The 16,160-nt window shown below is 43.5% G+C and overlaps 1 protein-coding gene across 2 annotated transcripts in view; it reads left to right on the top strand.

The window, feature by feature from the left end:
• LOC124795224 (atrial natriuretic peptide receptor 1-like) overlaps positions 1-16,160 on the top strand; it is a 1,189,640-nt gene that overhangs the window by 815,446 nt on the left and 358,034 nt on the right. For both annotated transcript variants that reach the window (XM_047259145.1, XM_047259146.1), the window contains exon 8: positions 10,405-10,531. In XM_047259145.1, the coding sequence (XP_047115101.1) occupies positions 10,405-10,531 (127 nt within the window). The remainder of the gene's footprint in view (positions 1-10,404; positions 10,532-16,160) is intronic.

Consider the following 16,160-nt stretch of genomic DNA (forward strand, 5'->3'; position numbering starts at 1 on the left):
AAGGTCATCAGACCCCTAGAACTTAGAACTAATTAAACCAAACTAACCTAAGGACATCACACACATCCATGCCCGAGGCAGTGTTCCTGTCTTAGGATGCATTTACTTATGAGTAGTACCATGATAATGAATAGCATAGTAGGCAGTTCAGCTGAAGACGAGCGCACATGTGTAAAACGGGATATAACAAGATCTGGACAGACAAACGTAGGTACAAGGGAGGCTTCTACGAAGAATCTTTGAGGAACAGGCGAAATAATTCAGTTGATCGACGAAAGAAGGAAGCACAAAAATGCGCAGGAAAAGCCTGGAAAACAGTAATATAAGCCACTTAGGAATGAAATGGACGAAATGTAGGGAAGCTAAGACGAAATGGCAACAGGAAAAATGTGAAGGAATTCGGAAAAGAATCGTAGTCAGAAGGACTGATCCAGCACGTATAAAACGTATAAAATTCAAAACAGGCTTCAGAGATGTTAAAAGCGAAGGTCTCAACATCAAGATTACTGAAGTAGTTGCGCTGTTAATATGAAGGTGAGAAGGTGAGAGAGTAAAGGTAGAAGGGGGAGGAACTGTCAGGTGACGTGATGGAAGGAGAAAGGGAAATCTCTTTGGAAAACGTAAGGATATTGATTAGTATTGTTAAAATTCAAGGTGAACCTTCAGCTGTCATTTATTCTGCACAATTCGCAGCTAGGTTCGGTTGATTGACCATTATCAAGCTAAGCTGGCATAAACGGCAGCTTAGCTTGACAATGGTCATTTGACCGAAACTAGTTGCGAATTGTGCAGATTAAAGGACAGCTAAGGTTCACCATGAATTTTAACAATCACATGGCGGCTGAATATCCCCACCTGCAAACATACCTAGGTTCATTAGTGCAGTTACAGATTGAAAGAGCTGCGGAAGGCATGCAATAAAATAAGGCAGCAAACGTAGATGAAATTCCATCGGAATTTCTACAACCACTAGCGTAAATGGCACCGAATGGCTATTTGAGTTGGTGTGTAGAATCTAGGAAAATGTTGAAATAGCACCAGACTTTCGGGAAAATGTCAACCACGGAATTACGAAGGTAACAAGGGAGGTAATGCGAGAATTATTGCACAACCAACTCAGTAGGCCATGCATTCACGTTGCTGACATGAATAATATACAGAAGATTGGAAAAGAAAACTCAGGAGCTCTTAGGTGACGATCGGATTGGCTTTCGGGAAAATAGCAATTCTGAATAGTTGCGTTTGATAATGTAAGCAAGACTTATCAAAAATCAAGACACGATCATAGGATTTATCGAGCTATAAAAAGCGTTCGCCAGTGTGAAATGGTGCAAGATGTTCGACATTATCGAAAAAAAAGGTGTAAGCTATGGGATTAGAGTAAGAAGGGACAAGAAGAATGGAAGAGCAAGAACGAAATGCTCGTATTAAAAAGGGTGTAAAAGAGGGATGGAACATTTCGTCCTATTTTTTAATCTATAACTCGAAGAAAGAATGACGCAAATAAAAGATATGTTTAGGAGTGAGATTAAAATTCTAGGTGAAAGAATATAAGCGACAAGTTTCGCTGATGGAGTTGATAACCTCAGTGAAAGTGAGGGTACAGGACATAGTGAACGGACCTAACAGTCTGCTGACGACAGAATATAGCTTGAGAATAAACCGAAGAAATGTGGATGTAATGAGGAGTGTCAGACATGACATTAGTTATAAAGTTAACTTCAGAGTTGGGGACCACGAAGTGGAGGAATTCTCCTACCATGGAAGCAATGTAATTTATGACGGCTGCAGTAAAGAAGACGTAAATAGAGTGTTAATACAAGCAAAGGGGGTACCCCGCTCAATATAAGTTTACTGCTATCAAACATTGGTCTTCATTTTAAGGAGAAATTTCTGAAAACGTACGATAAGAGCACAGGATTGTATGGAAGTGAGTCTCGGACTTCGGGAAGACGGGAAAAGAAGAGAGTCGAAGCGCTTGAGACGTGATGCTATAAAAAAGATGATGAAAATCAGATGAACTGATAAGGAAAGTGGAAGTTTTCCAAGCAGATGAGCTGTAGAGGGTAAATGGTATAGGGGAAGACAGATATTGCAATACATCCAGAAGCTAATTGAGGACTTAGGATCCAAGTGTTACTCCGAGTCTAAGATGTTGACAGAGGAGAGGAAGCAGTGGCACGCCGTATCAAATCATTCAGATGACTGATGATCCAAAAAAAGAGAACACCATGTAGGACATAGGAGTCCAATACCAAAGGGTCCTGATACGATCAAAAAAAAAAAAAAAAAAAAAAAAAAAAAAAAAAAAAAAAAAAAAGAGAGAACACCATAGAAGACATAGGAGCCCGATACCAGAGGGATTCTGATATGAAATGAAATGCTGTCCCATGCGGTCACTCCTTAAAGTAGGGCCGTATGCCGGGTTGTCATCCAAGCCACTGATACAGCACAGTGAATGTCATCGATATTCTACGCCTCGTTTTATTGCCCTTGATGGCAAGCCGTTCTTGGCTTTATGTGACGAAGATAATTCCCGCGCGCACATGGCGCGGGTTCTACTGCTTGTCTTCTACATCTACATCTACATCCATACTCCGCAAGCCACCTGACGGTGTGTGGCGGAGGGTACCTTGAGTACCACTATCGGTTCTCCCTTCTATTCCAGTCTCGTATTGTTCGTGGAAAGAAGGATTGTCGGTATGCCTCTGTGTGGGCTCTAATCTCTCTGATTTTATCCTCATGGTCTCTTCGCGAGATATACGTAGGAGAGAGCAATATACTGCTTGACTCCTCGGTGAAGGTATGTTCTCGAAACTTCAACAAAAGCCCGTACCGAGCTACTGAGCGTCTCTCCTGCAGAGTCTTCCACAGGAGTTTATCTATCATCTGCGTAACGCTTTCGCGATTACTAAATGATCCTGTAACGAAGCGCGCTGCATTCTGTTGGATCTTCTCTGTCTCTTCTATGAACCCTATCTGGTACGGATCCCACACTGCTGAGCAGTATTCAAGCGTTGGGCGAACAAGCGTACTGTAACCTACTTCCTTTGTTTTCGGATTGCTTTTCCTTAGGATTCTTCCAATGAATCTCAGTCTGGCATCTACTTTACCGACGATCAGCTTTATATGATCATTCCATTTTAAATCACTCCTAATGCGTACTCCCAGATGATTTATGGAATTAACTGCTTCCAGTTGCTGACCTGCTATATTGTAGCTAAATGATAAGGGATCTATTTTTCTGTGTATTCGCAGCACATTACACTTGTCTACACTGAGATTCAATTGCTTGCCAAACCCTAGCTTTGCCAGTAAGGTTGCCAGATCTCTCAGCAATTGGTAATGTTTCCAGCATTACTGGCAACGCTCTAATACCACCTTCAGATTTTGACGATCTAACGCACCAATTGGACACAATTTGGCACGACAGCCCTCAGGAGGACATCCAACAACTCTATCAGTCAGTACTAAACCAAATTATTGCTTCCATAACGGCCATAGGTGGACTCGGTATCGACTTGCTCAGTTTGAAAGGCTCTTTTTCTTGAATATGTCATCCAGTTTTCCTGAAATTGTAGTCATTTATTTGCCTGTACATGTACATCACATTTAGCGATTTCCGGGAAATTCTGATAATTCCTACATAGTGCGCGGTACCAGCATATAAATGTATTGTTGTTTGCTGCGCTCCTCCCAACCTAGAATTCTTCTGTTGCTTATTAAAATAATAGTCACACCCGTTCCCATTCATTCAGTGAATCTGCCAGATTTCGCAATTCTCGTTTCCCACGTAGTAAATAAATGTTTTTCTGTAACGAATAGCTTTGCAACCAGCCGTTTTACCGTGTGCGTGTGAACGTACGGTAAGTGTGCTTTGTACTGATTGTCCAAGAACCACACCCGCGGTTTTCGAATTTGACAGCTGGTGTACACGAGTGCGGGGCTGGTTTGTTTACAATAGAATGCGAGTTGCGAGGGTGGTGCGCGTTAGTGTGTTGCGAGTAACTGAGTGCATTTCTGGGTTCTTGTACAATTGTTATTCAATTATATAGGTACTATATACTTGCGCCAGCTGTATTTAACACCAGAAAATGATGAGACCTGAGTTTCTCCGGTAATATACGATTTCCAAACAAATTATGGGAACTCAGCCACATGATATTTACAAAGACCGCCGATATTTCGGCGGGAGAACACCCCTTCCCCCCTCTCCCGATATTTCGGCTGGAGTACACCCCGCCATTTTCATGTAATAACGCGGTTTACTCCCGCCGAAATATCGGCAGTCGCTGTAAATATTACCTGGCTGAATTCCCATAAGTTGCGAGAAAATTATGTCCACTTAATTTTCTTGATTTTCATTTTTGCATATTTGAGTAACGGCACAAAGCGAGTTTTAGAGCGCAGTTTCATTGATTTTGAGTTCCACAGTAAATTTAATTGCTTTCTGTTAGCTCACAATCCAACTTGCACAGTTGATCACTGTTGTCTAACACACTTCAGTTCATTCATTGAAACTTAACGAGATCAGGTTAACACATTATTACTACGGTGATGTACACTATTTAAAGGAAGGTCGACCATTGGCCGAGACTTTGATTGTTGCGCACCTTATTCTGGCTGTTCGGAAAACGTTTCAAGTCGAAACTAAGAGCGTCGTCATTATGTAAATGGTTATCACACAATGGTTTCTCCATTCTACGGAAGAAGACGGCGTCACTTGGTGTCATGTCAGGAATATGCCGGCGGGGGACACGAGAGAAACAAAATTTTATAATCAAAAGAAGTAGTTTATGTAATTCTCCTGTGAAGAAGCAACTGGGAGTTGTTGGGTGGATTGAAAACATCTTCACAAACAGCTATCAGCCACGCTTCGTCTTGAATTTCTCCGTTAAACTCGCTACGGATTTAGCCAGAATGCTCCTGTAATGTTTCCCTTTTACACGCCGTGATACTCAGCGTCACCATGCCTGATGACGGCTGCGTCTTCGCCGTTTTCGGCAGTGGTGAACCCACATGTTCCCACCACATTCTTTGGCCATTTGTTCAGGTTCATGTTGATACACCGAGCAATCGTCCATCGTGATTACGCTGATAAAGAAGATATCTGGATTGGCCTCAGACAGCTGCAACATTTCTGGTGCGGTCCTGGTTCGGTGGGCTTTCTGAATGGCTGTGAGCAACCAGGCAACACAGATGGCGGTAAAATTTGTCTCGAGCACGATGGTGAAAACTGATCTGCCACTGATTTTCACTTTTTCCTCTAACGTTTCGTTTGTGATATAGCGGTATTAGAACACCAAGGCCTCCATCGCTCTGGCGATTCCAGATTGTTAGGAGAGATGGTCTGCAACTTCATTATTCGTCATTAAACTTACTTCACTCATATGGAAGGGCTTGAGCCACGTAGCCACTGTGTCATACGAGAGTGCAATGTTGCTGTGCACTTCCACCAACTTAGCACGGATTTGTGCAGCGTTCTTCCCGTTCAAATTCAGGTAACGCACAAAACTTCACTTCGTCAGCTGTCCGAGCCAATCGTTTTGGCTTCTCTAGCAGCGTGATACGGTACTGTCGCGCGGGATCTTGACTGCGTATCAGGACTGCCAACAAAAAAATAACTACTTTACTTTACTTAGTTGGCATCACGAACCGAAGTAGGTTCATTGCTTCACTCTCTAGCCTCATCCGTTGGTCTCTGTGGCTACCTGTGTTCTCATGTGCTTTCAGGTTCTCCAGGTGTTTCTTGACATCGTCTATCCACCTCAGTTTTGTTGTACCAACCTTGCGGTTTCCCTTCTAGCGCCTTCATCACCCTTTCTTCTCTTCGCGGTACATGTCCTAGCCACTTAGTTCTTCTGCTCTTCATTACAGGTGTCACATCTGGTTCATTAACCAACACGTGGGTTTCTGTTTTTCCTTCTTCTGCAAATTCCATTTTCTGACTAAGGTCCAAAGATCTTTCTTAACACCTTTTTTCTCTCCATCTTCTTGTTCAGTGCCTTTGTATCAGTACGATACATCGATGTCGGCCGAAGAATAACTGTTCGGTAAACGCCTAGTATTCCTGTTAGTTAGGCGTTGAATAGCTCGTCCACTGATAATAATAGACAGCTCTCCACAGATTTTTTCCGGTTCATTATATTCTCCTCCATGTTACTGTTGGTACTTCCAGGATATTTGATAGATCTAATCATTGTAAATTTCATTCCTGCTATTTCCACTGTTGCCTTCGTTTGTTCCCCTTCATTGTTTTTTGTTACAATCATAGAGTCTGTTTTATCTCGATTAATCCTCAGATTAACCTTTTGGGTCTCTTTTTCTAGCAGTTTAGTTGCTCTTATTAGTTCATCTTTGTCCTGCAGTATAAGAACGATATTGTCGGCAAACACTAAAAATTCTCGTCCTACTGATCACGCTCTTCTTAAGTCTTTTCCATTTTCAAGTTAAAGAGGCTGGAGATACAGTGTTCTGTTAAAAAAATAATTCTATAACTTTATTTTTTTCGAAGTTACTATTAAGAATATATAGCTATCTTCGTGTGAATCGTTTTTCTCCTTCCTGCTTATCCTCCTTTTTACAATTTTTGTACAAACTTTAGCTATGGCTAAGCAAAAGTCGTTGTTAATTCTGTCAACAAATTTCGTGTTCTTATCACGTTTGTTAACCTGAAAGCTAGGCGCGTTGTGGTCTAGACGGTCGCCGATGTTCGTTCCTCGGCATCAGAATTGGATTTTGTGGTTGCAGTTCCAACTGTTCCCCGTCGGCCGCCTGAGTTCCGAGCTTACCTCGTCAACTTGTCGCGGAATTTCTGTCTCGTCTACCTGTCGAGAATTCCGTCTGCTCACTGGTTTCGGCGGGTGCACGCAACTTAAAGGTAGCAAGGTTTACTGAAGCCTGTATTATGGAGAAGAGCCATCGTGAGTACTGCTCGGACGTTTATTGGCCGTCGTTGGAGTCTGCATTTGGCATCAAAGTCAGTTCGTTACGGAAAATGTTTTACCTTTTCGAAACTGTTAATTATTACATTGGTATCAAAGTATTGTCATAGTGCATAACAAGCAGTGGTAACAGAATATTAATGAGAGCTGATTCAACACAGGCTATAACCATGGAAGGTGGTTTAGCTGTGAAAACTCACAGGAGATGCGACTTGCAGACACATCTTCCTGGTTAACCGTTCTGAAGCCTAGAAACCCACTACAGAAAAACGTTATGCTGATTATTAAATGGACAAATATCTGAGCTGTTCTTCCTCCTCCGTCCCATTGTACACTTTTTTATTTTCTGTTTACTTGACTGTGTACGAGGCATAAAACACAAATCAGTTATAATAATAAAGCGATAGTGGAGTAATATTCCAATATCTACTTCGATTGATTCATGCTGAAGGGAATGTCAAAATGAGATTATGAGATCATGTTTAGTCTTGCCATGCCTTTTGTAAGCTTATTTTGCTGTAATCTCCTTCGTGTATTATGCCTGTCTCAACTCTACAATTGTGTTTAAAACTGAAATACACAGTATTGATGTTCCACAACCATATTTGTTTTACAATTCGTTGTGATCTGACTTTCGTCATTATAAGCCACATCCAAACAACGTGTCTGATAACTTTCCTGAGGATGGCCTCGAAATCCGAAATTGGTTCACTACGAACAATATCATAAATGTTATTGTGGAACATCTATATCGTGCATTTCAGTTTTTAAAATGTGTTTGTTCCTCCAAGTACTGGATATTCCAAAAATGCTATAATTACATCTCAGCATGTAGAGCGGAAAGCCACAGTTCTTCTTTCTAGTCATGATGTAACATTAATTCGTTGCCGACAGAGTATAACCTCGATTCCCATTACGTCGGGGGAAGAAACAGCGTGTGACGTCACTATAAGTTCGTCAGTTCATTCGTAAGAAATGGCCCATCGGAAGGACAGGGAACGTTAATTCCCTCTGTTTTACGGGACCATCGTTTTTATTACTGGCACATCTAGCTCGATTACGACGCTTATTATCGCTCTGTCTGGCTCGAAGGAGATTGAGGTCATGTAAAATAAGCACGCGATTCTTCGTATTACGCCTTTGCTTACTGAAAAACGGGATTTTAAAGAACCATCTTACTTCTTGCCACTTTTCTCCTCCCGTTTCTTCGATACAAAGCTTAGCGCAACTGCAATGTTAAGAGATTTCCTGCTGTTACTCAGCGCTCCAGCTCTAAAATACTCTTTCCCGAGTGATTGCTGTAATTATTAGTTATGACAAAACAGTAGGTAATACTTCCTACCTAAACTGCACATTAGAGGTCATCTGTTACTGTTACGACAGCCATTTAATCGCTACACAGTGTGTGTCTCTTTCTGACTGAAGACTTCTATTATTTTGCCCTCTTCCGCCTCCGTGCGATTTGTTTTTAAGATCCACATGGAAGGTGGAGATGTGATAAGTGAATGTCAAAATTACACTCATATTGTATGGGTCACCTCTTGCACAGAAGATTACAGCAACCAGCCACTTTTTACAATGCTATTTATTTATTTAAACAGCGCAGTTATCTCCATGTTCATCTTCAGACGACTAGTTCACGTTTTACATTAGATTTCCTTTTTGTTTCCCTACCTGACAAAATTTCCTAGGGGTGGTGGTGCCCTGCAATCAAAACAAGATGTGATACAACGCCTTTTTAATTTAGAGTTAACTTACAGTTAAAAAGACATTGTCTCACATGTTGTTTTAACTTACAGTTAAGAAGATATTCTCTCACATCTTGTTTTGATTGTAGGGCACCACCACCCCAAGGAAATCTTGTCAGGTGGGAAAACAAAAGGCGAAATTTAATTAAAACGTGAACTAACCGTCTGAAGAGGAACCTGGTGGTTCGAAACCGGTGACAGCGCTGTTTAAATAAATAAATAGCATTGTAAAAAATGGTTGGTTGCTGTAATCTTCTGTGTAAGAGTCAACCCATATTCTATACACAGCCACGGTCTCAAAATGTCTGTTTTTGACAAAATGGAATACACTCATATTTATGTTGCATGGGAAATACACTGCACATTTGGTATGGGATTGTGGTCTTGCTCTTATGGAAAAGCTCCGTCCGATCACGCATCGGAAGGCCCAACGACACCGACCGACCACTCTGTCATCCTCACCCAAAGGATGTCACTCGATGCGGGTATGGAGGAGCTTGTGGTCATTTTGTCTTCTACTGCAAGCTCTTCTATTGTAGGATGAAGATGTTTTGGGAAGCGTACCAAAACAAGAAAAAAATCCAGTAAACAGGTGCTCAAAAATTCATACCTTAACAGCTATGAGCACTTGTTCATCTTCGCTACTTTGTAACACAACTCTTCTACTGAACAAGTGCTCATAAAGTTTTAAGATATGCATTTTTGAGCACATGTTTACTGTGCATTTTTTTCTTGTTTTGGTCCATGCTACACTTTCCTAAATATGGAAAGCAAAGAGCTTGCAGTAGAAGAGATCTGTTTCACAGTATCTAAGATAAAGAATTGCTCATAGATCTTGTTGTTGATGTGGTCTTCAGTCCAGAGACCGGTTTGATGCAGCTCTTCATGCTACTCTATCCGGTGCAAGGTTCTTCATCTCCCAGTACCTACTGCAACCTACATCCTTCTGAATCTGTTTAGTGTATTCATCTGTTGGTCTTCCTCTACTATTTTTACCCTCCACGCTGCCTTCCAATACTAAATTGGTGATCCCTTGATGCCTCAGAATATGCCCTTCCATCCGATCCATTCTTCTAGTCAAGTTATGCCACAAATTTCTCTTCTCTCCAGTTCTATTCAATACCTCCTCATTATTTATGTGCCGTGCGGGATTATCCGAGCGGTCTCAGGCGCTGCAGTCATGGACTGTGCGGCTGATCCCGGCGGAGGTTCGAGTCCTCCCTCAGGCATGGGTGGGTGTGTATGTCCTTAGGATAATTTAGGTTAAGTAGTGTTTAAGCTTAGGGAGTGATGACCTTAGCAGTTATGTCCCATAAGATTTCACACACATTTGAACATTAGTTATGTGATCTACCCATCTAATCTTCATCATTTTTCTGTATCCATCTAACAGCTCTTAAGGTATGCGTTTTAGAGCCCATGTCTGCTTGAGTTTTTGCTTTCGAATGATCACTCCTTTCGTATCCTTGGATATTGACCATCACTTCTGAAGTACATTCTGCAAGGATACACAAATATGCAACAATGGAAAGAGGTGTGACAGGTCGGGGTGGTTGTTTGGGTTGTCTATTGCGGAACTGTTGAGAGCCACCACCTGCCGCTGCGAGACGCGCCATGTGGTGATTGAAATTTTTTTAATCACGGGGATTACGTAACGCGTTGTAGCAGGGGAGGAGCAGCCATGAGAGCAAAGTGTTTGCCTTGTGTTGCAGGCGGTACAAGCTGGAAGCGGAGATCGCGTCCATGACGTGGCGTGTGCAGTGGTCCGACTTGACGGTGATGCCGCACGGGCGCACGCGCGGCAGTCTCTACAGCCTGGCCAAGCGCGGCAGTCAGCTGGTGAGTGCAAAGAACATGTCTATCTCTCTTACACCTTAGAACGACACGGCGAGACATATCACAAAGCACCACGCGGCTACCCTAGCAAACTTGACCGTGATAAACTACACAGTTCAGAGACCTGTTCATTACTTTCGCTGTGTCCGTAATATTTGTGCCACGAAGTCATTAAGCAGAAGATCGCTATGTTCACTGGTTTCAGTATTTCTCTGGGCAGATCCATAACATGCGCAATGTCAAACAGAGGGAGAGGAATAAGAAAATACGTCTATACATGTAAGATAACATGACTTTTTCTCTTTGAGAGCGCACCTTGAATTTACTTTCAAAACTTTTTCTTACGAATTTACTTTATTTACTAGCGATTCATCAAGAACATTAACACATTTAATCACACTCTGTGAACGTGGAAGTAGTTGCGAGGGAGTAACTAATGAAATCAAAATGAAATTGCTTTTAACAAATGGGAATTTTATTCCTAAAAGCTTTTTTTTAAAAAAAAACGGGGTTAAAATTATAAGCAGAAAGCACCCTCTAAATATCAAGTTACAATTTATTCAGAGGCAGAAAGAAACAAATTTTTGAGTGTATGAGCTTTGTATGGGCCTTCGGGCTGAGAATCTTACCGCTCCCTTTTGACACGGCCGTGGTCACGACCGCTCACAACAACCTCTGATAGACTACACAGGTGCAAATCTGCAACACACCAGATTACCTTAAAGTAAAGTTTTAACAATTCACAGAAGCACACAACTATGCACCCCGTAGGAGGGATGGAAATGGTACAAAACACTAAAATTAAAAGATTAACTTGCCACCGAAGGTGCAAGTTGATTTCAACTTCAAGAAAAGTCTTACGGTGGAAGGGTGGAAACTTTATATACTAAAATGACCATTTAAATAAAAGCCCATGAAATGAAATCTTACATAAAATTCTACACAGTTGGCCAAACCAGTTAAGATGCTCTACAGTACACAGATACCGCCTCTCAAGATGATAAACAAGATCAAAACATGTTTCAGGAATTAGGCCGTTACAATCGAAGCAATAAATTCGTTAACACACCAAATCCGACAACATGACAGAGGCAGCTCCGAACAACGGACAGACACTGACTGCCTAACAAATGCGGACGAGAGACAGACGAGCAAGCTGGGGACGAGTGACTGAACAAGAAAACAAGTAAAATTTAACAAGACTAAAGCACTTAACTTCTAATAAACTGCGGAACCGTCCGCTGCCAGCCGCTTCAACGGACGCAGGAAGGCGCGCCGATCTCCGATCTTTCCTGGTGCGCACCAACTGACCGACTGCCCGCTGCTCCGTCGCGACTGCACTGCTGGTGCGTCTCCCACTCACTTCCAGACACACGACGGCGGAAATACTGGCTCGGACCCAACCATGCAGAGGAAACACGCGCACTGGCTAAACGACATCCCTGCACCAGGAAAGGACTGAGCCAAGCTCCACAAGATGGTAACTGAAGGGGCCCAGAAGCGCCAGGAGAACCAGTTACACCACGGCGTCGCAACTCGCACCGGCCAGACATGTCGTGGGTTGACTCCTGTTGTTCTCGTGTCGCCCGCGAAGCTACTCTCCTTGCTATACGCCGCGGCCCACTGTACTCACGTGGCGACCTCACATGCGCCGCCGCTCAAGGCGGACAAGTCATCTTGTGTCTCAGTGCGCGGCCGACCAGCCGATCGATCCAACAGCCAGTGACCATTGTCTCAGCAACTCGAGCAGACTGGCGGCCTAAAGCCGTCGGCACACGGACCGTGCATCCGAACGTTGAGCGTGCCGTTTTTCTGACGTCATAGCGTGGAATAGCACGTTCGGGAGTCTTTCCGAACGTGCAGAGCAGTATCTGGCATGTCAGATATTCTGAGCGTGCGTCTGAACGTTGACCAATGAGATGGCACAACGCCACCTACGTCACACGCAGGCCGTCTCCCTTCAGTACGAAGTTGTGAGGCGCCATATTGGCATTCATTTCAAGCCTATATGTATATATGCCGTTTCTGAGCACCAGCAAATTGAGAATTACTGGAAAACCTGTTGTTAACTGTTTTATTCGTTCCAATAAAATAATTAGAAACATCACATCTGTGGCAAAAGAATTATTGTAACTTGCGTATTATGAGAGTAGGCTATTTGAAGGCAGCGACACACTGAAGATCCACCCAAAACGCATTGTTCTTGGTACAATTTGTTATAGTTAAATTTCAATTAGTAACATAATTATTTACGATTAATGTTTTTAGCAGGGGGTAACACAATATAGCCGAACTGAAGGAGTTCGTTGTTGGTGTAGCGTAATGAGTAGCAACTCTGACCGAGCATAGAGTTTTTGTTAGGGCGGTGGTTCGCGTCGTAACACTTCCAAATTTTTTCCTAACATTCACGTTTTTATTAGTTTCTGATACTTTATTATTGGTTTCATATAAGTATATGTTATAATATTTGATGTTATATGAATATAAGCTCACCTTTTTTTGAGGGGTGACTGTTCGATTGGCTCAATCTACTAGACAGCTTGCGCTACTTGTATAAAGATATTTTGCTCCTTTTTCTTTTACGCTTCCTAATTCGTACGTTGCAAATATTCTGCTACTGGGTAGGAACAGTGATCAAGTGAGACTGACCTTGGGGGTTTTACTAAATGTGGGAATGATGAAATAATGTTTATCTTATGTGGAGAAGTATTCCAAATTTGTACCGCACTGTTTGTAATGGAACTTGTATAAGCCTGTGTCCTTATTGATTGGACATGGTACTTTCCTTTTCGTGGACGATGAAGGAAATGTACATTTTAATAAAACTAACGTGGGAATTTCACGTGCGCCTCTTGAGTAAACAGTGTGATTTACGAACTAGAAACATCCCTCAACTGCCGCTGGAGTGCGTTGCTATCGCGTCTACCACGTTGGGGCCCACGTAGCGTATGCACAAGTCGCATCGTTCCTGTGCGTTCAGCAGCAAGTTGAACTTGGCACGCTCAACGTTAACGTTTGACAGCACGGTCCGTATGCCGACGGCTTAACGCGCAGACTCAGATGCGGGAACTAAGCCCCGACCGGGCGACCATTCGCTAGGTTCTCTTACTGGAGGAGTGGAAAGACTCTCATTTATCCGGCTTTAAAGATTGATCCGAACGAAAGACATACTAACACTCCGGACGACAGACAGACACTAACTGCCTAACAAATGCGGACGAGAGACTGACCCAGACTGACTCTGGCTGGCTCCGACTGAACAACTCCACCTGGCGAGCTCATAGCGCCCCTTAAATGCACGTGAACAGGCAACCTTTCCCCTTTCCCACCAGACGGAGACACCAAAGCTGCGATTGCCACAGCGGCGCCACCGCCAGAAACGGAGGGCGACTGCTACACACAACGCGCTGCGGCGAGCTCTTCAAAACAGCAATTTTTACCACGGCTCAGAGAGATTATAGAACCACGTTTTGCAAATGTTGTCATTACAGAAATCAGTCAGAACGTTATGCTCACCGACCTACTATCGATACGATCTCGTCTAGGAGATGGCACCGTCATCTGGCGAGGAATGACTGCTAGTCAGACACACGCATGGTACATTGTCTATCAGTGAGCGTGCTGCCCGTATGTAGAATGCAGAAGGCACGCGACTGGACGGAGGGCAGATTGTGATGGCCCGGAAGCTCGGCACGCACATTTCGGAAGCTGCACAATTTGTCGGGTGTTCGAGGAGTGCTGTGGTGAACCTAAATTGAGGCACAGGGCTGGACACTGCAGCACACTGTTTGCTTCCACTTTCGGCGCGCAGAGCCAGCCATACAGCTTTCCTGCCCGACCGCCATTAGTGGTTCAAATGGCTCTGAGCACTATGGGACTTAACATATGAGGTCATCAGTCCCCTAGAACTACTTAAACCTAACTACCCTAAGGACATCACACACAACCATGCCCGAGGCAGGATTCGAACCTTCGACCGTAGCGGTCGCGCGGTTCCAGACTGAAGCGCCTAGAACCGCACGGCCACAGCGGCCGGCACGCCATTAGTGCTCTCACGGTGTGGTGTCTCAGACTGACGACAACATATGTGAAGATATCGGAAATGCTGATACTTACGAGGAAGCTGTATCTCAAACAGAGGATCCTGCAGAAGTGGACATTTCCTCATTAATGAAGCACCGATATAGTAAACAACAACCAAAGAAAATGAAGAAACAGCGACTGAACATAAGCCTCAAAATCTGCCAGTGACATACTCTGCCATTTCTTCATGTCGATGTATCAAACGACAAAAAATATGCCACAAAGAAATCAACATTTCATCCGAGATAAAATACTTGAAGCGATTTCGCAGACGGAGGCATTTCACCTGGGAATTCGGAGTCATCCAGCTCGCGAACTTGAACCACCACGGAATTACGACGCAACAAGTGTTTCATACCCAGTGTACTCGCCGGAAGCCAGCGGTACGTTTTTTACACTTTTTCAGAACTTAGTGGGCGTGCTTTCAAGTACAGCTGCTGGATCATATGCTCAACTCATTAACAGTAACAATTCCCTTAATTAATTTTCCAAAGTAACCTAAACAACTCTCGTTTGTGTATTTACTTTCTGACAAATTCAGTACAACTTAACTCAAGAACACAGCGGCTTTTTCCTCACTTCCAGTTGATTTTTGAGCATCTATCCCTCAGAAAACATAGATTTCACCACGAGCTCGTTAACCTCGTGCAACTGACTATGGTCTAAACAAAAGTAGTTCGTGAACTTGGTGTCAGAAAACTCTTGATGGAAAAGCGAATTCGCAACGAGTATTTCTCTTGTTCATATATTCGATTTTCCATTCTGATCTGCTCCATTTTCAAGTGCTATACACTGAAGAGCCAAAGAAACTGGTACATCTGCCTAATATAGTGTAGGCACCCGCGAGCACGCAGAAGGCCGAAGCACGACGTGACAGGTACTCGACTAATGTCTGAAGTTGTGCTGGAGGGAACTGACACCATGAATCCTGCACGGCTGTCCATAAATCCGTAAGAGAGCGACGCGGTGGAGAACTCTTCTGAACAGCACGTAGCAAGCTACCCCAGATATGCTCAATAATGTTCATGCCTGGGGCGTTCGGTGGCCAGCGGAAGTGTTTAAACTCAGAAGACTGTTGCTGAAGCCACTCTGTAGCAGTTCTAGATGTGTGGGATGTCGCATTGTCCTGCTGGAATTGCCCAAGTCGTCGGAATGCAAAGTGGACACGAATGGATGCAGGTGGTCAGAAACGATGCTTACGTACGTGTCACTTGTCAGAGTCGTGTCTAGACGTATCACGGGTCCCTTATCACTCCAAACTCCAACCATGCAACAAGTTTCCAGTCATCAACAGTCCAACGTCGGTGTTGATGGGCACAGGCGAGGCGTGAAGCTTTGTGCCGTGGAGTCATCAAGGCTACACGAGTGGGCCTTCGGCTCCGAAAGCCCATATCGGTGATGTTTCGTTGAATGGTTGGCACACTCACACTTGTTGATGGCCCAACATTGAAATCTGTAGCAATTTGTCGAACGGTTGCACTTCTGTCACGTTGAACGATTTTCTTCAGTTATCGTTGGCCCCGTTTCGTAGGATCCTTCTGCGGCCACA

Source organism: Schistocerca piceifrons, chromosome 4 (assembly GCF_021461385.2).
Source record: "Schistocerca piceifrons isolate TAMUIC-IGC-003096 chromosome 4, iqSchPice1.1, whole genome shotgun sequence".
NCBI classification, from domain to species: domain Eukaryota; kingdom Metazoa; phylum Arthropoda; class Insecta; order Orthoptera; family Acrididae; genus Schistocerca; species Schistocerca piceifrons.